The sequence below is a fragment of the Anthonomus grandis genome, chromosome 13 (genome assembly GCF_022605725.1).
Source record: "Anthonomus grandis grandis chromosome 13, icAntGran1.3, whole genome shotgun sequence".
NCBI classification, from domain to species: Eukaryota; Metazoa; Arthropoda; class Insecta; order Coleoptera; family Curculionidae; genus Anthonomus; species Anthonomus grandis.
The window spans coordinates 10,306,547-10,330,842 of NC_065558.1; the positions used below are offsets into that span (position 1 = coordinate 10,306,547).

Sequence of the window (24,296 nt, forward strand, 5' to 3'; positions counted from 1 at the left end):
TATTTAACAGAGTAATATTTAATTTATTATTACAATCGACCTGAAATTCCAATACTTTTCCAAAGACTTTAGAAAGCATGAGTAACATTAATATTATTGTTATTTGATTAAATTCAGTAGGATTATTTACTTAATAAAATTACCTAATATACTTGGATATTACCTTAAAAAAAAACATTGGGCAGTTTTCAGTCCTTTGGAAAATATGATTTCTCCATGCAACTTTTTATGACAAGAGTCATATAGGGAATTATAATTGGACAACGTAAAGAGATTAGTGTAATGTTTAAACTGCCTGCCCCAAAAGTCTTAGACTTAATATTAAGAAAAGTTTCATTTAATTCTTCAATAATGTTCTTTAATTCTGGACTAAGTAGTTTGAGAAAAATGCGTATTTAATTCATTCACGTTTTTTAAATTATCAGGAATCGGTAATTATGAGAATGCCTCACTTCACTCCATTTTCTTTATTTTGGCACTATTATTTCAGAATTTTTTATTCAAATATCCGATGCGGACTAAACTTCAAAAATTCTTATTTCATTCCAGATATACCTGCTTTTCCGAAAAGGCCGCCCGCACTATAGAACGATCCATGAACTCCGACATACCATTGTTTTCCGGAATAACGTTGACTCGCAATAACGAACACGTTAGCCACAGACAAGCAAGGTTATTAGGTACAATTTTCCAAATTTAAATGTAATTTTCCTCAAGTCATATTTTTTTAGGAGTCGATCGTCTAACAGAAGCATTAAAGAACTTCTTACAGACCCATGTGGTGTCCATAGATTTAAGTAGCGCCAAGAATCTTGGCATGGCCCGAGGTGGAGGAGGCGGAGGAGGTTTTGGAGGTATGGGAGGAAAAATGGGCAAACAAGCTATGATGAGGGAAGGAAAATATATGCAGTACGCTTTTATGGTACTATTAGGTAAGCAGATTTTACCCAGTTTAAATGACATCAGTGCAATTTAATAATTTGCTAGGTATCTTCGGTTTAACTGGACCCTTGGTAATGAAAGTTCTTGGATTGATGGCTGCCAAAGCTCTTCTCGCAGCCAAAGCTGCTCTAATCATAGTTGGATCAGTAGCTTTAAAGAAGCTATTTGAAAAAGACTATCAAGAGCCCTCAATTAAAGTCCATACAGTCACTCACGATGATGATGAACATGACAGATTGAGCAAGATTATTGAACTTACCGGATACGGTTCCGATAGTAAGGGATCGCATTATTCTAATTACCCTTATAGCGGTTATTATAATAATTACTATAGTGGAAAAAATAATAATGTTAGATAATACGAGTATGAATAAAATTTATTTATGTATTTATTGAATTAAAAGTTTGTCGTTTGAAAATGCTAGTTTTAATTTGCTTTCAAGTTCCAAGCTATTTAAACAGAATAGTAAGTAATTTTCTAGTGGTTTATCATAATAATAATAATAATTTATCCTATATGTGAATATTTTTATTGTAATACAGTAGGGATAAGTAGTAAATAGAAAAGTGATAAAATAACTTAGATAAATATTTTTTACACTGATTAGGGACGTGAATTCCGCAATTTTTTTTAATAGAACAGTGCGTTTGGATCAAAATAAAATTGAAACCTATTTAACTTCACGTCGACGTTTCGCCTCAAAACAAGACATCATTAGAATACTAAAATGGGACAAATAAAGTTTTTATTATCAGTTTCAAAGCTCTTAGTTATTAAGTTTGAAATAATAGTAATAATTGTTCTTTTCGTTGTTTTATTGTTGGTTATTCGTAGCTTATTTGAAAGGTCAAAGGTATTAGAAACATTTCAATTATTCCAACATATATATATATGCAAGTAAATGCAATTGGTTCTTTTTTAAATTTTCATTATTGGTCTTTAATACAAACAACAAAGACGTAAAATGAATAATTAAAAGGTATTAATTTATATAAAAAAAAGCAGCTATCAGTATTTCGTTAAATTGGGCTGAGGAACCTCGATTGCCTAATTTCAATACATGTATGATCCCGGTTATATTGAAGTGGAAAAAAATCAATTTTTTTTGGCATTCAAAATAATTTCGTTTATGTTCCATTTTGGACTAATTTTTGAATTTACCTCTCAGGTATTTAAATTAATTTTTTTTTAATTTAGGTTTTTGGAAAAAAATTTAATTTAATTCTAGATAATTGACGTCATTTTTTAATGTCTTTCACTTATTTGCAGTAATATCCCATTTTATTTTAGATTTTAACGGTATTTTATGGTTTCTAATAGGTATTCATGTTTTTCACGCCTCTGAAATCAATATTTATGTTGTCCAGGTATTTGTGGTAAAGTTTGAATGTATTTCAGGGTTCTAGAGTAATTTTGTATGTGTTCTAGGCATTCCAAATAATTTTTTACATCTTTTAGACTTCTGGAGTAATTTTTTTTCTAGTCAAACTATTTGTTTTATAAAGTTTTTGTATCATCCAGGTTTTGTTAATAATCTTTTATGCCTTTAAGGATTCTGAAGTTGATTTTAATTTTTTCTGATCCTGGCATTTGACCTATTCTTTAAATATTACAATTACTTGAAGTAAAAGCTTCTGATGTCACTTTTATGCTTTCCAGACCAAATTAGTTTTTCATGTTTTGCAGGCCTTGTTTTATTACTTTCTGGAATTTAAGTTACTTTAAGTTCCTTCCGGTTTCAACTTTTCTGCATCAATTTAACTAGACCTTTGACATTTTTCAGGTATTTGAAGTAATTTCTCACAAGAAGAGATATATTTTTTTTTATTTCAATCGAAAATAAAAATGTATTTTCTTGTATTTTTTAATTTTTCTGATTTTTCTTAAAATTAAATTATTTGCTCGAGTTTTCTTTTAAAACTAAAATAATATTTCCCATTACTTAATGCGATTTTCTTTCGTTTTCCAAGATGTAATCGAAAGTGCATGACTGCAGTCTGATCAATCCCATATTGTGCTTACTTTTTATACATAACACCATGGTCTAAGTACTAAACGCCTTGGAAACTAAAACTGGCAACTAAAGAAAGTATTTCATCTATTATAAAAGAAGTAGTAAGGTACCTGCGGCAAATAAAGCTCGGCGGTCAATAAGGCCCACTGACCATATCTTTAATATTTAAAACTATAACCCAAATCTGACAACGTCAAATTATTCCCCTCCTTAGATATACCATATATTACTATAACGAACTCAAAGGAAGCAGCACGCGGGAACAGTGTTAAATTATCTTCGGAGTTGATGTGTCGCAATTGTCCGTTTTATAATTCTCGTGTGCCCCATTTTCGTAAATTTTTTTGACTTAACGAACTTTTTGGTTCTACTGTTTGGGTTTCTTACATTCTCTGTTTTACAAAGCATCTGTTAATGTAAAAATCTAGTCAAAAAGGTAAACAAGTTTTTAGTTATTTAGATTTTAAATAAAAATTGCCAATTCGGATATTAAGGCCCACCGAATAAATGGTGGGCCTTATTAAACGACAAGGTTTCCATCTTTAATTTCTCTCCAGAAGGATACCTAAAATGCCAGGAGAAAGAACAAAACGTGCAATATGGACGTCAGAGCAACTTCAGTCTGCCATAAATGCCATACAAACTCAAACCATGTCACAAAGACAAACCGCAGAACATACGGGTATAAAAATCACATACAATCTGGAAACGCTATAAAAAAGATGGGTAGATCTAGCATTTTAACAGCAAATCAGGAAAATCAATTTTTGGAAAGAATCATTCGTTTGTTTGAAATTGGCATGCCTTTAACTCCTCTGTTAGTGAGACGATCGGCTTTTAAATTTTGTGTCGACAATAACATTAAACACCCGTTTCGCACGCCTAAAGGTGTAGCTGGAAAAGATTGGCTTTACGGGTTCTTGAAGCGCAACCCACATCTTGCTAGACGGAAAGCTCAACTTATGAATCCTGGCAGAGCTCAATAAATTCATAGTAAATGATTATTTTGCCAAGCTCTCTGATATTTACGGAGAAATGAATATTTAATAGAATCCCCAAAATCTCTTTAATATGGATGAAAAGGGTTGCAGGTTGACCATCCACCACCAGCAACAAATTATTGGGAAAAGAGGTGCCAAGCGCATCCATCTCGTGGCACCTGAACATGCCGAGAACGAGACCATTGCAGGATGCTGCAATGCTTTGGGGAATTCCATACCTCCTATCATACATCCTATCATATTTAAGGGCAAAAGATTGAAGCCTGAATGGCAAGATGGTCTGCCACCGGGTTCCCTTGTGAAAATGGCGGAGAAGGGTAGTATGACGACAGAACTTTTTATTGCATTTCTACAACATCTATCTCGCTACAAGAACAACGGACCGGCTGTACTTATCTTTAACGGAGCTTCTAGCCACCTAGATATTTCTATCGTTGATGCTGCAGATCAAGTGGGACTTAGACTGTTTTGTTTGCTGTCGAATACCACCCACGAGCTTCAACTGTTGGACAAGGCTGTTTGTCGCTCGTTCGAGTATCATTGGGATCAGGAGCTTCTTCGATATTGGGATACGTATCCAGACCGACGTCTTAATAAAAGCCGCTTTGGTTATATTTTCTCCAAAGTCTGGAGCAAATGTATGACTCCCGAAAATATAGTCAATGGATTTAGAGCCACTGGTATGTTTCCACTGGATCCAAGTGTCATACCTGAATCAGCGTTTGCCCCATCGTTAGCAACTCAACGCCCTCCAGAAAATATTGAACAGCCTCAGCAGGAAATTAACAGAACCAACAAATGTTACCGTTGTGAGCACTAACAATAATCTGTCACGTGACTATGACTCAGATGACTCTGAAGATCACATGCCTTTAACTACGCTAAAGGAGATGATGAGAAATTCCAAAATAAACAAAAACCCACGAGCTACTACTAACACTACCTCTACTCAAAACATTAATAATGACCATCTTAATAAATCTTTTAAAGAATTACTACCAACCCCTGAACTTTTCGAAAGAAGAACTAACATAGCAAGGAAGAAATCACTTAACTACAGGGTACAAGCAGTGACTAAAGATCTTTTTGCATCAGTTACCAAACCCACCACGAAGCCATCTAAGGAGCCGATACCGTCATCTTCAAAAGGTATTGGAAGAAGGACTTTAGTAGTAAATCCTTCAATTACGGACTCTTGGTTTTGTTTTGTTTGCCAGACACGAGATAAAATCGACATAAGACAGTGCATAGCGTGCGGGACTTGGTGTCACGAGGCGTGTGTTGGCTACTCACAAGATGATGATGACGACTTTATCTGCCCAAACTGCTCCTAGATTTTAGTGGTCAAATTTGTTTCTTGGTTAGAAATGTATTTTTTACGTTTATATTTTTATTATTTGATGAGCTTTTTTAACCGACATCATTAATTTAATGTGCCCTTATTTACCGAACAGTCGGATAATAAGGCCCACTTTCATATTTTTTTACAAAGCTTGTCAAAAGCCTAATCAAAATAATAAACTTTTTAATTAATGTATTATTTTGTTAAAAAGGCTTCATATTTTCAATATTTGGAGTGTCCTGTTTTTGTTTAAATTTTTGATAACACAATAAAGCATTTTTTCCTTAGCTGGGCCTTATTTGCCGCAGGTACTTTACTATTTTGTGTTCTAGTTTTCTTAAAAATATTATTGATAACTTAGACATTCCATTGGATGTAGCCAAAGATAATTTAGTCATGATAACTTTAAATGAATGCTCTTTGAAAATCCATTACGTACGATTATCTATTACCCCATTAGCGGGAAATACCGGTATATAATTTGTTCATTAACATAATAAATAAATACACGTGGTTATAGTACAATTGACTTTATTCATGGCAATAGTAAAGTTATGGAATGATCAGCAAGATATCCTCAGTCCAAGTCAAAGCCATTTGAAATCTTTGCGTAACAAGAGTACACTCAGAAGATAGACGGAAGCACTTTATATGAGACAATCTAAGGTACACATATCTCTGTTCAACGGATAGTTACAGTTTTCTCAGACCAGAAAATGCCTCATAGGTTTTTCTAATGAAATATTGGTCTCTGGTGGAACATGATTGGTCTATCAAGGTCAATTGTCAATCTATGTGTCCAACAGCCCCTATGGCTGACTACGGTACTTAAAATCAATAAAAAAATCAAACCATTTAGTGGATCATTAGCGGCTAAAAGTCCTTCAGTTTGTCATGGAAAGGTAACAGCTCGGTTAATAAATGATTTTAAAAATCATTTTTTATATTCTAATATATACAATCATAACATAACATTATATTCTATAACATAAGAATGTCTATGTACTGTTTTAGCAAAAATTGTACACTGTCCTCTAAGAAAAAAGCGTTACCCCTTCTGAAGCTTTTTGCTATTAATATTAATTCATTCAAGATTTTTTCTAAATTTATTTAGATAAACTCTATTTTAATGTACTTAGAGCTGAAATATAGACAAACTACAATTTAAATTCTATCAAATGCTTTTGATAAACATACATTTGCTGGCCCCTGCCCTGTTATCCTACTACTGAATTTTCAATGTAATAAATTTAATTTCATGTATTTTGTAGCCAATAAAGACAATAAAAAGTGACTTAAACTTTATCGTTAGTGTATTATATTTATGATTTTTATCACAATAGCTTATATCGTAGCAACTCACGGGTTCGCCTCAACTTATACAAAGCTTTCGTTTCTGATTCCAGTTCAATAATGTTGCTAAATATGTCATACTTTAGATGATCAGAGTTATTTTTCCATTAATTATTAGGAAATATTATGTATTGGCTTATAAACGTTTAATATGTCATTTTAGTATAACTGTCTTATTTTAGTCCAGTAAAAATATGTGCAAATTATCCAAAATCCAATTACAATACTAGGACACTAGGAAGAACAGCACATATTTGGTTTTTTTTGAAAATCACTTAAGCCAAGAAATTATTTCCGGTGAAGTAGATGTTAAATGATGTTGATCAGATGCTGAATGTGGAGCATGTTTCCCGGTCGTTATGTGCGAATTAAAGCAATCAATGCACGAAAATAGTCAACTGATTTATTTACAGACTTACTAGAAATATTTATTTTCACTCCATTTATTTACTACTATTTATATGCGATTTAAATATCAGGCCAATATTCCGGACTGCAGTGTACTGAACTGTCAACTGGCTCCCAGCGAAGTCGCGGATCCTTATGTACTCGACTGACCATGATTCCGGAAGATTCGCTGACCTTCCAGAAACGTCGTACGCTGTGTCACTTGTGTCATTGACGGAGAATCAGCTGATATTCTCAGCGTTTCCAATATCGTTACAAACGGTTATTTAAAACATTATTCTGTGCTTTACGAGCTACATGGAACATAGGCAAGAAGCGCAAAAGTTTAAAGTGGAAGTATTAGAATTTGATGTTTTTTAAACACCTTTTTATATATATAAATTAGTTTAAATTTAAAATAGTAGTCCATTTTTTTTAAAAGACTTACTTATTACAAGACAACTACAAGTTTGGTCAAAAGTCTCGAACATATATTATTACACGTGTTTTCGCTCCTAAAGGCATCATCAAACCTGATCACCAGTTTCTGAAAGTCACATCTGTAAAAGCAGCCCACAGTGTGCACCTCTTAAAATTGTTGTTTTTAAAGATGTAATTTCCAAAACCTTTTGATCAGGTCTCATGATGCTTTTAGGAAATATTTTCAATTTAATAATATATGTTCGAGACTTTTAATCAAACTAACACCGTGTAAGTAGTCCAAAGATGATATACAAAGAAAGTATCTCGAATTGAAGTCTCTATACTTTAACTGCATAATATCTTTTTTTCAGCAATTCTTTATTTACAATAGGCCTTAATTTTCTTTGTTGTCGAAACACAGGGGTTAAAAAAATGTTTTTGAGTCATAACTTACAAAATATACAATAATTATCAAAATTTTCCAAAAAAAATACCAACCTAACAATTAATTTATTAACCTTTATCGGCGTATATTTTAAACGGTAAAATTATCAGACTCATCCGTTTATAACAAAACGGGTTTAAATTCATCCCTTATCCCTTTTCCGGAATTTTGAACCCTTCCGTTCGGCGCAGAACAAAGTTACATTTCGTCGGTACAAATTAAATTTTAACAGAACGTAATTGAACGCCGAATAGCGCTTTATAACGTCCCTCGCTCCAAACTCCACTTATTTCCAGCTTAATACACCGACCGCAAATGAATAGGTCCATCATTTCAAACGAAACACAAATTCATATCAGTTTAATTCTGGATTTCGTTCGCTCGTTCACTTCCCTTTCTTGCTATATAGTTAATTCGGGTTAGATTTTTAATGTTAAATAATTCATATAAATAAGGTCCTCTACAGATATCCGCTACGTATTGTTATGTTAACTTAAGAATGAAGGAGTCATGTCCGATCTAACGGCAGCTCTGTCCCTAACTTAATCCAATTTTAGCCATTATCCGCCCTTATGGCCCAACATCTATCTAGTTCGTGGCCGTGTCCTCCTTGAGATATAACGGACCGTTCGTCCTTTCAATCTTACCAATTATTTCCAGCACTATAATCTCCCTGAACATTGTGGTGTTTTATATGATTTTAAAGGGAATACGATTGTTGAATTGAATTGGGAAAGGTTTCTGTTATTATTGAGAATTTCGGGAAGGCTACTAATATACCCAGAGCATAAAAATATGAGCAAAAATATGAGTGATCCTATTCATCTAATCCGAAACAAAGATTGATGTCAATCTGTTTTAATCGAGTGGAGTATCCATAGGCTTTGACATTTAGTAGTTTTCTCAAGTTGGGCCGGTCTTAGAATTCGAATTTCCCGCACTTAATTGAATTCAAACTTGCCACTAAATTTGATGACGCTCTCTTTTAAATCCGATTGGTGAAACGTGGCAACCCGTTAGAGTGATGCCCTATAAATGTCAAAATTAGTTCAAATTATCGCACCTTTAGTAGAAGGCCATTTCTTTCCGCATTTTTTTATACTTGTGTTTTGTGTAGCGTACCAACAAGTAGCCATTACATGTATGAAGCTTGTATGGTGAACATCGCAATCGTATGTCGGCCATCTTGCTTGGAAAAATTGACAGGAGCTGATAGAAATGACGTTGATATTGACTGATAGAACATCATTTATCATATCATTTGAGTTTGTTTTTGATTTCAATGTATGCTGGAAGCGTGGGTTGGGATTGTTTTAAGGATGTTTCATGCTATTATAAATCAATAACTTTTTTCCCTAAAAAGTTATTATCAATCAATATTTTAATTGATTTGCAGCAATTCCAGGTGTCCGGTAAGAAAATGTGATTTTATTTACTACCCTAATTTTTTTGTATCGTCAATTTTTAGTGTGTAATAAAATGAAATTAATTTTTAACTTAATTTTTATAAATACATATTACAAAATGTCTGGCCTCTCATTTCCTTTCGACAAATAAAAAATTGGTTAAAATTTTCATGTAAGTATCCTTCATGTAAGAATGGTTCAGATACATAGTGATAGTAATTAATATAATAATAAAAGAATTTTCTTTATTTCCCAAGACTAGAATTTGCACTCTAGAAATTTGAATTTGTCGGCCCTTTATTTACTTGTATAGTTTTGTACTACACTTATAAATATTTTGTGTATTGTATTTTTGCAAATAAAAAACATTTATTATTAATATATTATTATCCTCTATCTATAGAATCTGTTTGGGTTGGCATAGTTCAGTGCTAACAAAATACTTTTAAACATTTTTAGATTAATTCTAATTTATATAATATCTGTTATAATGAATTATTGTATATTATGTATATAATTTTAATTTTATTTTGTTTTATTACACATTTTTAAGTAGTTATTTTTCAGAAAAATTAAATAATAAATGTATAAAAAAAAACATTGTTTTATTTCCATTTTGAAATTGGTGATTTGGTTGTACACTATTGTTAACTGATTATTGGAGTACATTAACTCATTTAGATTTGTATGTGAAATAAAGCTAAAGAATTTAATTACCTAATCAAAAAGTAACCCTTATGATTAGGGGTTTGCTATGGATATTGCAATTAAATAATAACATGAGATTTCTTATTAAATGAAATTTGAATTTTCCCGCCCTAATTTGGCCACGTCTTTCTACCATTTTAATTTGTCCAATTAGTTACGTCAAACTGTCAAGTTAGTTACAATAGTTTTCGTTGCCAAGCGAGAGGACACTAGCAGTTTGTCGGAAGAATTTCGATCAGTTTGTATGCAACCACCACTTCTCAATATATTTGTGTTCTGTGGTAGCCACTAAGAACAGTCGGCTGAAAGAGGACTCTCCACTTTACTATAAATATGAGCCACTACTGGAGTCGGAGCATTATATCGGGATAGGCCCATAATAGCCATTGGACGGTTAACTACAACATACCGGATATTCTGCTTATAAGAAGAAAGATTAATTGGGTATTATCATGAATATAGCAGTCCCTTTTTCTCATAATATTATCAAGACTGAAAGAGAGAAAATATAGAAATACAAGAAACTGGGATATGAGCCGAATACTGGAATACTTAAAGGGTCAGTAAATATTCCGGCATAAATGTTAAGAACTAAGGTCTGGCATTACCGAAAGGTGCACTTAACTCGATAATAATAATAATTTTGTACACACTGTATATTCTGACTAATGGCCAAATTAAGTTCATCATTATCTGTAGAATAATCTAAAATAATATCCTTAAAATATCTCTCCCTATTTAGTACCAAATCCCCAATATTCCCCCAAGTCAAATGAGGCGCGCTTTCTTTTTCCCCCACGTGTCGTTTACAGATCAACCCCCGCTGACTCCCTCTATTGATTACAACGTGCATGCTAATGTCCCGTCGGCATCGGACGATAGTGTGCGTCGATCCTCGGGTAGTTTTCTTAAATTTTCCAGTGCCGAAACCCCTTTTTCCGCCCGATTTTACTGCCGGACATCTCCCCCAGCACCGGTAAGTTCCTCTAGGTATTAAGGGAAGCAACCCCCCGACGCCTGCCTGATGCGTCGTTATGAGTTCTCCAATGACGATATACAATATGATATGAGTCTCACGTGGTTATTGATCGTCCGATGCGCGGTTGTCAGCTTTTACGGGGGTAAATTCGGAGCAGGGGTTAGTTTGGACGTAGCGTGTTGCTCTGTTTACGTTAAAAACGGGGTTAGAAATGGCCTTTTTTGGGCTATTAAGGGATTTTCTCGGTTCGGGATTAGTTGGATAGGATATTGAGGGGTTTATAGTTGTTTATCTTAAGGATCATTATTTTCTTTTACTAAGGTAGCCTGTTTTTCGAAACAGTTTTTCTTTTTGTTTTCAAAATATGGTGATGCAACTACCACCCATATTTATTATAGTCAATTTTCTTCCCTTTTTACTCGCTTCTATTAGTTTTCTGAGTTTCCTTATCTAAGGTGCCATTTAAAACTCTTATTTTCCAAAGAGCTTAAGAGATCGTAGTAACATTGTTATCTCCTTACTACATGCTACATGCATTTAACTAATATTTTGATGTACTACCCTCCGACCACCTTTTCTTCCTATATTTATATGTATATATGCAGAAATATGAGAAAATATGGCAACCTGGCAAGGTCAGCGCCGACGCTAAGACGTCGCGGGCGTCCGACCCTCCACTTTATGATTTTCATATTTTTAGCAGGATTGGTTCGGCGGGAAAAGGAAACCGGCCAATAAAAAGCGTCTTATGAAAATTCATATCGGAAAATTATGATTGGGAGAGATTATCCCGAAGGTGCAAGGCGAGAGGAGGGAGAGGCCGCCATTGCATTTTGCGGTTAAATTTTTAGGGTCGCAGTAAAGAAAAGAGAAAGGTGTATGCTGTTTTAGTATAATATAATTAAACTGGGGAGGTTAGTTTTGGTCTAGGGAGTACAGGCTAAAAGCCAGTCAGGATGATCAAGGGTTTTTATATTTTTTTGAAATATTTTAGAGATATAGCTCAAAAGAAAGATAGAGAAATAACCAATATTTCTTTAAGGATTGTTAAAAGTATTATGTACATTTTAATAAATTATCTCAATAGATGCTTGATCTCTACGACTGCCTTTTCCATTAGAAGTGTCGGGGAAATCAAGTTTGTAAGAAGAATTTTTTCGAGTTCAAGCTCTGAGGGGAGACATGGGTTTAATTTAGGAATTTTACTGAAATATAAAACTTTCAGAAAATCTCCCTCATGTACTACTCTAAGGTACTACATATTTTCTTTTCGAGATTTAATTCCTTAATAGGGAAAGACGTTTAAAGTTAACCAACTATGAAGGTTGTGCTCAGACTATATCCGGAATGTGACGTTTGGTTTGGTTTGGTACTGAAGGCAAGGCATAAGTAGACACTTCGCGATCAATAATCTCATCTAATTACTTGTTCTTAGCCTGCAATTATGCTAAAATTTTTGAAATAAATAATATTCCTAACTTATACGAGAACTTTTTAGATCTTGTGTTTTCAAAAATTGTGGGTGTAGAATCTTATTTGCATCCGAAGCACTTACGAATGCTACACAGTGTCACCTTTCCAATCTTCATTTCCTCCTGTTAATAACACCAGTAATCTCAAATATGATTATTGCCTAATACTAACGCTGCTTCAGCCACAGCTTCCACTATTTCCCGATTGAGCTATTATTATCTTCTCCTTTTTTTGACTTTCCTCTATCCATTATTACCTGAAGATTAAAACTTAAGGGTTGCCAAACCAAAACCAAAATAAGACACAACTGAGCAACCGCACTGATTACATTATTTATTTTTCTTGTGCACCGGTTTTTTATTTTAAAATTAACCCCGACACGTAGTAACTGGCAGAATCGCTATGTAATGTATTGGATATTATTATAATAAGATTCAGCATATTACGCGCTATTAATAAAAAAGAGTAAATTCTGCTAAAATATCATACAGTACTTCATTAACCTCCCGTTTGAACTACAGAGCAAAAATTAATATGTAATCTATATTGTAAGTATATCGAATCACTTAATAATTGCTTAATGTAAAGACCTACTTAATTGCTGTTATTTACTTGGACTGACTTGTACCTCAGGCAACATAAATTAACCGTGCTTTAACTAATATCATGATTTTTATTTCATGAAAATTGTTTCAGCAGCTTCTGAGACATTCAACTTTAAACTTAGTGATTTCCTACAAGATGAATCATGATCCTTAAAGGTCACTGGACCAAAAGCTCATTATCTCCAAAACAAATACTTGGATTTAAACTAATATTAATCAGGCATGCTTAGACTAATATCAAGATGAAAATTCTTTCAGCAGTTTCTGAGATAATCGACTTTAAAGTGAATGATTCCCTTGAAGATGAATCATAATTCTTGGAGATCACCGAGCCTAAAACTCATTATTTCCAATACAAATGCTTGGACTGATTTGACCTAAAAAACACATTTATCAAGCATACTTTGAATCTTATCAAGATTTTTATTTCAGGAGAATTATTTTAACACTTTCTAAAATTTTCAACTTCAAAGCGAGTGATTATCTTAAAGATCAATCATGATTCTTAGAGATCACTGGACCAAAAGTTCAATATCTTCAAAACTAATGGTTGGAATATTTAGTACTCCTTCTAGCAACATTTATTAAGCATGCCTGATGTAATAAAAGAAGAGAGTTCCAAGTTTAGGAAATTTCGAATAAGTCAAGCCTGATAATCGCTGTTTTTATTAGAGCAGTGTTAATCTAGAGCCCCTTTTTTAAGATTTCATTCCTAACTGAATGAAATGGGCGAAGATGATTCTTGTTTAAATATTTCAAATTAAGTTAACCACGTTATTTTGCTTTAAAAACATGAAGTAGGAGTTTAAGAAATTGCAGGCAAGCAGATGAATTTATTTCATAACTCTCGATAGGTAAAGCGTCCTGACATAAAGAATACAGAGACAGCAAGGAAAATAGCAATTTTTCTCATACTACTGATCTAGAGACATAAAACGTTCAGTATTTTTAAACTTATAGTTTTTTGCATGTTTTGCAAATTATCATTAAGTCTCGAACAGGTGCCAAACTAATTAACTCAGTGGATGTTAATACTTAGAAGCTTTGGGTATCCAAGAAATATAGCTTTTAGAATAATTCCTAAACATTGCACATTATCAGCGCACTGAAAATCAAAATGTGGTAATTTTACAGCAAATTTAGTAGGTCATATGTTGCCAGCAAAAGAAGTGGTAAACTTATTTTAGTACTGTAAATTTAAAATTTTTCTAAAAATGTGAATTTTTTGTTTTGTAATTTTACTGCGGTCTTCTGTAAAATGTAAGCAATAATTATAGTAATTTTTAAGCAATATTACTAAAGATTTACTGTAGTCTTGTACTTTTACAATGGTTTTAATGCAAATTCAACGATTATATCCGTAAAACTCCAGTAAAAAAGGTTAACCATTTTTCAGAGACCCTGTAAATTTACTATAATATTTTTGGTTAAAAAATGCTGGTATGTTTTCTGTGTTTTTATTTTATATTTAGATATAATACACTCCTGGACAAAATTATCGCACCACTAATTATTTTGTCAAGAAAATTTAAATAAAAATAAATATCAGTTAAAACAGTTATGATATCTTTTCTCGTATAAAAAGCAGAACTGGACAAAAACTATGTTTATGCTTTATCATGGAACATGCTGCTCGTGAGGAGTGAGGAGAATACATCCGCAGGAAAGTTTTCATAATTTGATACGAGGAATGCTGCGAAGACTTCAAACGGTCATTGCAGCTAGAGGTGGCAATACACGTTATTAAGAATTCATTATGGGTCTATTGTTTTATTTTTGTATCAAAATTGAAGTTAGTGAAAATCGATGCTTTTCCTTGTATTGAATTTAGTTACTTAAATCTCGTTTTGCTAAATAGAAAATAATTGTTTTTGTTAATTAATAATGCATAGTTAACAATGCTTATAAGTTTGCTTATTTTTTTATCTTTATTAAAAAAAAATCTCTAAAAATCAACTGGTGCGATAATTTTGTCCAGGAGTTTATATTTTTGCTGTAATATTTCTAAAATAAAATTCCTTTTAAAATTGTGGGATTATCCCAAACTAAAAGCATTTATGAAAAAATAAAAATATATTTCCTTATACATTTATTTAAACATATCTTAACATAACAAATTTATTTTGTAGTGAAACAAAGGATAAAAGATAATCCTAATGGAATGAATCTTAAAATATTAGGATTTATTAAGCTATAAACATTTAACATGCTTACATGCAGGAAAAACAATATGCATGGGCCCCTTATTGTGTTTGCTTTTTGAACTACATGTCTTGTTAAAGTAATGTTTAAAAGCTTAATTTCACTAAGTTTATTTTCAACGGTACATATACTAAACGAATGTAAACAAAACAACGTGAACATCCATATTAATACAAATTTTAATATAATTCCAAAACTTATACGATTTCATATTTCCTGACTTTCAGGTTTGATGTTCTTAAAAAAAAGAAAAAACAGTGAGCTATTAAAAAATTTTATATTTACAGCCTGTACTTACGTCAAATTGATAACAAAAGGTCGACAAATCTTTAAAGTAATGTGCCAGTATCCTCAGTGACTGCACCACGATTTCGTCCTGATCTTCGTCAAAAATGGTAAACTTCTTATACTTAGCTTTTTGGGTCAGCTTTGGTCAACAAATCTTTAAACTTGGTGTGGTCCAATACTATTAATAATTACTTTCGAATTACTAGCATCATTTTCTATTAGTGGTTGCCACGTTAATGCAGAGCACCCAGCATTTCTGTTAATGAGTTTCTTTTTGTGAATTTTTTTGCAGCAACGTTTGGTCTAATAAAATAACCTATTCTCTTGGTACCTTTATTCATATACCAATTTCGATCTTGCATTTGGCTTACTAAGATGCAAGCTGCTTATCATTCGAATTTACAGGTACCTGTGATGTTATAATAATGTAAGCAGGGAATTTTAACCGTATTTCAATCAGTTTTACGGGCTTCTGTAATTTTCGTGACGTTCTGTAAGAGTGCCGGGTTTTTTAACTCTATGGATTAATTTTTATGCAAAATGACTATATCGACAGTAAAAAAGCTATGATTTTCCTAAATCTAGTATCATTTAGGTTAATTTAATAAATATAGTAAATTCACATTCTGACATGGTAAATTTGCTTTAATTATAACAGTTAATACTGCTGTAAGATTGACGGACACATTTAGAGTGCGGAACACATTTGGTTCCTAACGTAATTGGTATGTTTTCAAGAAACTTTATACTACAAGAAATTCTTCTTGGGGATCTTTTGAAAAATCTGCAACATAAGTAAAACCAAGGGAAGCCTTCAACATTACTGTTAAAACAGAGTTCAGGAGAAGAGTTATCGACTCCATAAGTAAATATTTTTGATATTAAAATGATATGTAAAAGATATTGAATTCAAATGTTTAATACATAAAAAGTATATCAGTAGCATTTTTTCCATTAGTCCAAAAAAATAAAACTTGAAACAAAAACATCTTATAAGGTCCCGTCGTCCGGTCGCTGCGCCATAACTGACCGCAAATGGACTATTCACAACGCGTTCCCTCGCCCGGCGAACTCATTTCAGACGTTGACGGTGCACATTTTTAATGGACAACTGAACTCTGTATATACGTTGCCCCCGATGTTTTTAGCTTCTCGAATTTCTCCTGTTAGAGGGATTTTGTATTAAATAATGTTGCGAAGTCTGTCTTTTAGATTTAGCCATAAGCAGATGATTTTCCTATTTTAAATTAAGAAAAAAATGGTAAGTCATTTGTCTGTTGATGAACAAGGATCTGACTATCTACTATAGATAGATAAATACGATCTGCACTTTTCAACAAAGATGAGGAATTGTATTTTCCTTTTTAAGCTCTATTAAATTTCATCCAACCGACATTCATCTCTACTCTTCTCTTTAAAATACACCGTGTCTTAGAACTCTTTAATGCCTACTTCTGGATAGTAACCATATACAGATGGAGAAAGAGAGAGAGTCAATTCTTAAAAGGATTTTAAATTTTCGTTGTTGTAGTCTTTAGAAAGCAGTAGCGTTTTTTATAGATTTGAGTTACACCAAACATACTCATGTGTTCAAAAATCAATCAGGTAGCTAGACGAGTGTCAAAGTTATTAACTTTCTTTATTGCATCACGAGTATCACAACCACTATCTAAATAGTTACAGATGTTTTTCTATATATGGTTTGTAACTTTTTTATTTGTATACTAGCTACAATTTTTTAACATAGGCTTTCTTCGCGATTATCCTTTGCACCTTCCTCACTGAATCCAGAAACGTTTACTGCTTGACTTTTGATTTCTAAGGAACTTCTCTTGCTGCTTCGTTTGTAATTTTAATATTTCCTTAATCTAGATCTTTCTTGAATTCTAGAATAACTAGAATTTATATTTATGCGACATCTATTGTCAGGGTGATTTGTCTTCTATTCAGCTGGTTTAATGTCCAATTCACTGGAGTTGATGCTGTATCCTGAGTAGTGCGGTGGGTATTCTGGTTTTTAGTAGTAGCTATATGTCAGAGCTAGGCTTTATGAGAGCTTTATAGAGAATTAAGGTTTAAGAAGCTAAATGAAGAGAATAATATTTAGAAAGATCTTAAGAAGCCTGAAGCCATTAAATCTAATTCAATCCACTATTATTTTGCTCTTCTCTTTGTAATATACAGGGTCCTAAAACTCAAAAATTCTTTAATGCCTGCTTCTGGATAGTAACCACTTACAGATGTAGAAATAAAGAGAGTCATTTCACTTTAATTTCGTCATTTCATCCAACCGACGATCATCTCTACTCTTCTCTTTAAAATACACAGTGTGTTAGAACTCTTTAATGCCTACTTCTGGGTAGTAGCCATATACAGATAGAGAAAGAGAGAGTCAATTCTTAAAAGGAATTTAAACTGTCGTTTTTGTAGCCTTTACAAAGCAGTAGTCTTTTTTATAGGTTTGAGTTATAGCAAACATGTTCACCTGTTTAAGAATCACATGCCCAGGTCAATAGTAGCTCTTCTGATGAAATTAAATCGAAGATTATCTAGAAGAGAGTCAAAGGTATTGATTCTCTCTATTGCATCATAAATCTATAGCACTTCCTGGAATTCTAGAACAACTGAAATTTATATTTCTGCGACATCTATTGTCTTATTCCGAGTGATCTGTTTTGTGTCCAGCTGGTTTAATGGAGTTGATGATATTTCCTCACTGGAGTTGATGGTATATTCTGGATAGTGTGGTGAGTATTCTTGTTTTTAGTATAGAAACTATATGGCAGAGCTGAATTAGGTCAAAAACGATAATGAATTTTTTTGACATTATCCACTCAATCGGTTTTGATTTTGTTAAAGAGAAAGAGAATTTTTGAGATAACTTAGAAGATCCTCAAGAGTCAACGTTTGCTTAACTTATCTCTAAGATTAACTAGATTTGTTAAGTATAGACAATTTCTTCAGTTGAAGATTCTAAATGACAGAGAGGGTTTTCCAGGAGCTGTTTTTCCTATGAGTCATATAGGAGCTAGAAGTTTAAGTTATTTTAAGGTTATATTTTAATAGATCGATAAGTAGACTATTAATGAAGGCTTCTGACTTTGTGATGATATTAAGATGTTCAATCTCTACTCTTGCCTTTTAAATCCAGAGTGTAATGAAATTCAATAAATTTATATGGTAGTCTTCATCTTTTAAATTCCAAGTCCCATTATGCCTTGCTAATTTTACAAACTTTTACTGCTTCACTGCGATGCTATCTATTGAACTTCTCATGCTACTTCAGTTAAATCTTGACAAAATGAATGCTTTCGTCTGTGAAACCTTTGATCAAATTGTGAAATATCTGGAATATTATGGAATTTAATTTGTAGGATTTTATTTGAAGATGTGCGTTTGAGAAGAGTTGCAGCCAAATTTCTCCTTTGAAACTCTTTTGAGCAGAAAGTAATTCAGATATGTGAGTTAGAAAATTAGCTCAAAGAGTACTTTACATTTTTTCCATGATGATTATTGTTGATTTAGTGATTACTGAAAGTGTTTTGTCACTATGGAGAAGTCAATAAATTAAAAAAATATATGGAATAATAGAAGGATCCTTTGGAAGAATTCTAATTATTGAAGAAATCTGGTAATTCGTTATCCTATACTGCTGGTATACATTCGAACAACCTTTTTGACAAAAATATTTAAACCATGAATTAGATTTAAATTATTTCAATTCTGTAATAATAAACTGTTTTCGGTTTTTGCCTGCAATGAAAAGCTTAAAAAAACAAAGTCATAGAACTTTCGATCTACTACCGTAAAATCGTTGTCGATGTTTAATTTGCAAGCCACAGAGCTTCATCTGCATTTTCATCTATCGGAACCCCCTTACTGAAAATTGTCAATTCCGAATTCGTCCAATAAGTTGAAAATTGTCTTGTTCTTGTCTTCTCGGTCTCAATTAAACCAGGTTCGACAGCGGTTATTCAAATGATCCGGACTGCCCCAACAAAGCCTCGTCCGTTTGAGCCCGGGCTCCAAACCACCCCCACAACCCCCCCGATCGTCCGGACTGGCTAAGATCGTATTTAGTTCCGGTCGACAGGAAATAACCGCCGCCGTCTTTGACGCTAACCGGAAAGCCGAATGACAACTACTGGTCCGTCGTATTTCGATTCAATCTCGTTTCTGCATCCATACGCCCTTGTTCAGATTTCATTTTAAGTTATGTGGATGAGCAGGTTTCGTTTTAATTGATTTATTTGGAAATTATGGAACAATACAAATTAATCATTATGTTTATTATATTACTCATCCGTTTGACTAATATACATAATAGAAGAAGAACCTTTGGTGTAAATGATGTGTAATCGCAAAGCCTGGATGTTGTGCAGAAATGTCTGCAAGAAAATGTCAGCAGGTTTTGTGATCCTAGAGGAAACACGTTAATTAATTTTTCGTACGTGTATTAAATTCATTGACTATTGTAAAGCACTTGATTACAATCATAACAATATCGTGATTCTACCAGATAACAAATCAGACTTGCAAAAAATGATGGTCTAGATTACATAACACAGTGAACGATTCGAACTACACATGAGCACTTCCAAGACCAAATTAATCGTTTTCTCCAAGGTATATATCGCGAAAACGCTTTTAATCAATGGCAGAAATATCCAGCAAGTATCATCTTTTAAATATCTTGGCATCATTATCAACTTTCTTTTAACACTTCTTCACCAGTCTTGATTTGAATTTGGAACCTAGAATGTGCATAGTCAGGTGCTATATCTTTATCTTTAATTACTGAGACTCATAATTGAAGAAAAGATAAAAAATTATTCGGGTGCATTTCGACTGAGATTTTTAGAGCTGCTGTATCCAGGACCATGGATACAGCAGCCCTGGACAAAACACGCCTCGAGTCAGTTTTAAACTCCATATGGATCGACCACTTTCGTGAGGAGAGGGCGTGATAAGAAGAAGAACGGGTATTACAAAATATATTCCGACATAGTTTCTAATGAAGCAATATCTTTATTTCGTAATGAGCAAAATAAGTATCTAGGACGGCATCTAAAAGCCACACTTTAAAACGTAAATTAAGGTCACAGCATTAGATAAGGTAAACCATTCAAACAAATAATGTTTCCTGTTTTCACTTTTATATTCAGGCGCCATTTAACTGTCATGCTTCAACACACAAATTTGGAAATAAAAAAGGAGACCAATTGGAGTGCTCCAGATGAGAGCGATAGAGAGCACAAGACCTGATTCAATAAAATATAGCATCTAAAAACCTTTGCTGACAATATGCTTAAGTTGATGAGCAAACTGTAAGATGGTCTACTGGTATCTAAATCCAAGTTCTTGAAAAAATGATATTAATTCAGTATGGCAATGGGTGTCTTAGATTAAAAAAAGGAACTGCTTTGTATTTGTCAGGATTAAGAAACGTATCATTTCTTAAAAAGTAATATTGTAAGTTACTTAAGCCATACTAAACCTGATCACAGTTGTTAAGACTTTACTTGTTCTTTTACTATTAATTTGAAATCACATTCAGCAAATTAGTACGCCAATGCATATACGTACACTATAATTTTAATAACCTCGCCCCTGAGGAGTCTGTCATTCTTGTTTAAAGTCACTCTAGTTTTTACTCAAGTAACTGTATTAAAAAACAGTGTTTTATTGAGGAGAGCAAGAAAGAATCCAGAAAACTGGTCGTGGAAAAGCCCAAGCCAAAACAACAGTGATCAGAAATAATTTAACTTAGTATAAGATCATCAGCAAAAAGTGACTAGATAGACTGGATGAGTGGATCCAGATGAGACATTGGTGTAAACTAGATAAAACCTGGATTCTGACAAGTTTGCATATCTTGGTTGCTTTCAGTCAAATAACTCTTGATGGAAGAGATTGTAGTAGTCACATATTTGCAGTAGCGATCTAGTAATTCACCTTTTACCTTGTCATCCCTAACTTCATGTGGCAAGGTGACTTCAAAGTTTACAATGACACTGGTAGAAAATCCACCTAACGCAGTAAGTTCGCTCATGGATTTGATAATGTAAACCTCCAAACAAATAATCTCTCTCGTTTTCTTTTTATAAAAAGTTACGCCATCTAACTGGTATACTTTAAAATGCGAATTAAGGTATTTGTAGCCCAAAAACTCGCGAACAAAGATGTATACTCTAGATGGGAGCGATAGAGATAACTATATCTGCTTCAATAAAATGCAGCATATGAAAAGACAATGTGCATAAGTTGTTGAGAAAACTGTAGGATTGTATTTTAATTTATATCCAAGTTCTTGACAAATGATATGGATGCTGTGGCAATAGGCATCCTAGAGCAAAACCGCTTTATATTTTTCAGGATTAAAGAAATTTACCATTTCTTATAATGTAAAATTGCAAGTTATGTAAGTCTTACTGAAGCTTATCACAGTCATTAGAAGACTATATAATTTCACTTTATATAAAATCGTCAGCAAGAAGTGACCAGATAGAAGTCCAATACTAGTGGATCCTAATGAGACATTAGTGTACACCAGATAGATCTTGGATTTGGACAAATTTGCTTGCGTTCAGTCAAATAACTCTTATTTTAAAAGATTAGTAGCTAGCTATTGCCCAAGCTTACAAACCTGTTCTAATATAACTTTTTGACGAAGTTTGAGTTCAAAAATGGGTCTGCCGCGAGTTTTCTTCATTATGTCTACTGATGATGAGCCTCTAGGCAGAATCGTTATCAAACAGATTGTGCATCGAAAGATTCACCTTTTACTTTGTCATCCCAAACTTCTTTTAGTTAAGGCGGTGACTTCAAAGGCGACAATGACACTGATAAAAAATTGATCTGCGGTAGTAAGTTTGCCGATGAGGATGTTACATTGCATCATACCGGACAGAGAGTTTTGGATGGCTAACACTGGACCAAACTTTATCTACCAGTACTTCAACACGATAGTTAAGACTTCTTGATTAGTTATTAGGCACGGGTCTGTCGTCGAGTGAATAGAAATAGTAAAGAAAATTGAAGGATTCAGCTTACAATCCTGAAAAAACCATAAGAAAATCATCGTATCGGACTGCAGTTATTTCTTGTATATGATTAAAACAGGTGCACCTATTTCAAACATAGTCGTCTCGTTCTATAGTTAATATTAATCAATGTAATGTGGTAACCAGTGCCAACTATATGCAGTTTACCTGTCAACTATAAATCCTGAAGATTTTAGAGAGCTAAAGTTTCTGAACTTATATCTGGATCTAAAACTCACTTGGGATATTCATACAGAAAATGAATCTGGAAAATTTAGTGGCAGTGTATGCTTTGCTTAGAATATTATATGACTGATGTAGTTTTTAATATTTCTGCAATTTAGGTCAATGGTAAATTAATATTTGAAAATTTCGTCTTGAAGGACGCAAAATTTTCGTTATTTCTGCACTAGAAGGATGGATTTAGCCTGAAAAAGCTCAAGATCTTGAATATTTATAAGCTAGAATAATTACTTAGAAAGATTAATTTGGTTTAAAAAGACTCAAATCTTTTCTCAAAAAATTACAAATATCAAAACCAACGACATTTTTAATATTCAACTACATTAGCATATGCATTCCAGCGTACTCCTGGAATCTTTTTTGAGAACGACTCACTTTTTATTGTTAAATCGTTTAACTCGGGAACGGACCCGACTGCAGAAAAACTAATCAATATGCAAATACGACAATAACTCCTAAATTTAATAACTCTTACGGCCAATAAATGTCATTCAAGGAATGAAAATTAAAACGCATTGGCCAATATATTCCCTTAGAGGTTTTTTCTCTCCCTCTCTCTTCCAAAGCAGGGTGCCTGCCGCGTGCTAAATCTTTGCATCCAAGGCGCTTTTTCCCGTATTACGTTCGTGTAATAAATTTTATTCTTTTTTTTTAATTTTATTGTGTTACAATGTTTATAATGGCGATCAATCTGTATTTTTAGGTTATAAACTAGAAATCGATCACACTCATTAAATTTATTTATATATGAATTATGAATAAGAGAAAAAAAATTTCCAAAAGTTAAGTAATTAATCAAGGACATCCAAGGAATGTTACTGATTAGAATATCTTGTTAAGGTCTAGGGTATCTCAGGAAAAAGCTGTCCCAGTAAAATAGATATTCTAGGAATCTTCTACTTCCTCTTCTTTTTATAGTTCCTATTCGTTTCAAATGTTGACTGTCATAAATGCTATCTGAACTTTGTTCACTGCAGGTCAGACAGATATGATGGGTTTTTAAACATCATAAGTCTTATCACGATTAATCACTTCCTTTCCTTTTCCCATTCTGCTGAGAACCTTGATATTTGTTATGTAGTCTGCCTAAGGTATTTTCATTATGTTACGATTCAACCATAACTCGATGCTTCCGATTTCGTCGTTGTGACTTCAGGAAGTGCCCGCATGCTTCTATAAAACAGCCTGAAGAACACTTAATAATGCAGAAGTGTTATCTTGTAGTGCAATGTTATATGATGGTATGTTAATGCCTCATCTTGCTAAATACAGTCCTGACCTTTTCAATTCTGCTTTGTATTTTCTCGGAATAATCCCATTGCTCATTTACCAGAGTTCCGAATAAGTATACTGCTTACTCGTTCTATCGGCTTTTGGTTGATTATAAGCTGACAGTTATTATTGTCATCTTTGATTACTTTCCTACTAGAATTAAGCTCAC

At 33.1% G+C, this 24,296-nt stretch overlaps 1 protein-coding gene across 1 annotated transcript; it reads left to right on the forward strand.

Annotated features, from left to right (window-relative positions):
* Positions 1–275: 275 nt before the first annotated feature.
* Positions 276–1,301, forward strand: LOC126744169 (uncharacterized). The gene is made up of 3 exons (XM_050451528.1): positions 276–680; positions 732–932; positions 988–1,301. The coding sequence occupies exons 1-3, from the start codon at positions 512–514 to the stop codon at positions 1,299–1,301; spliced, it is 684 nt and encodes a 227-aa protein (XP_050307485.1). The 5' UTR covers positions 276–511.
* The last annotated feature ends 22,995 nt before the right edge of the window (positions 1,302–24,296 follow it).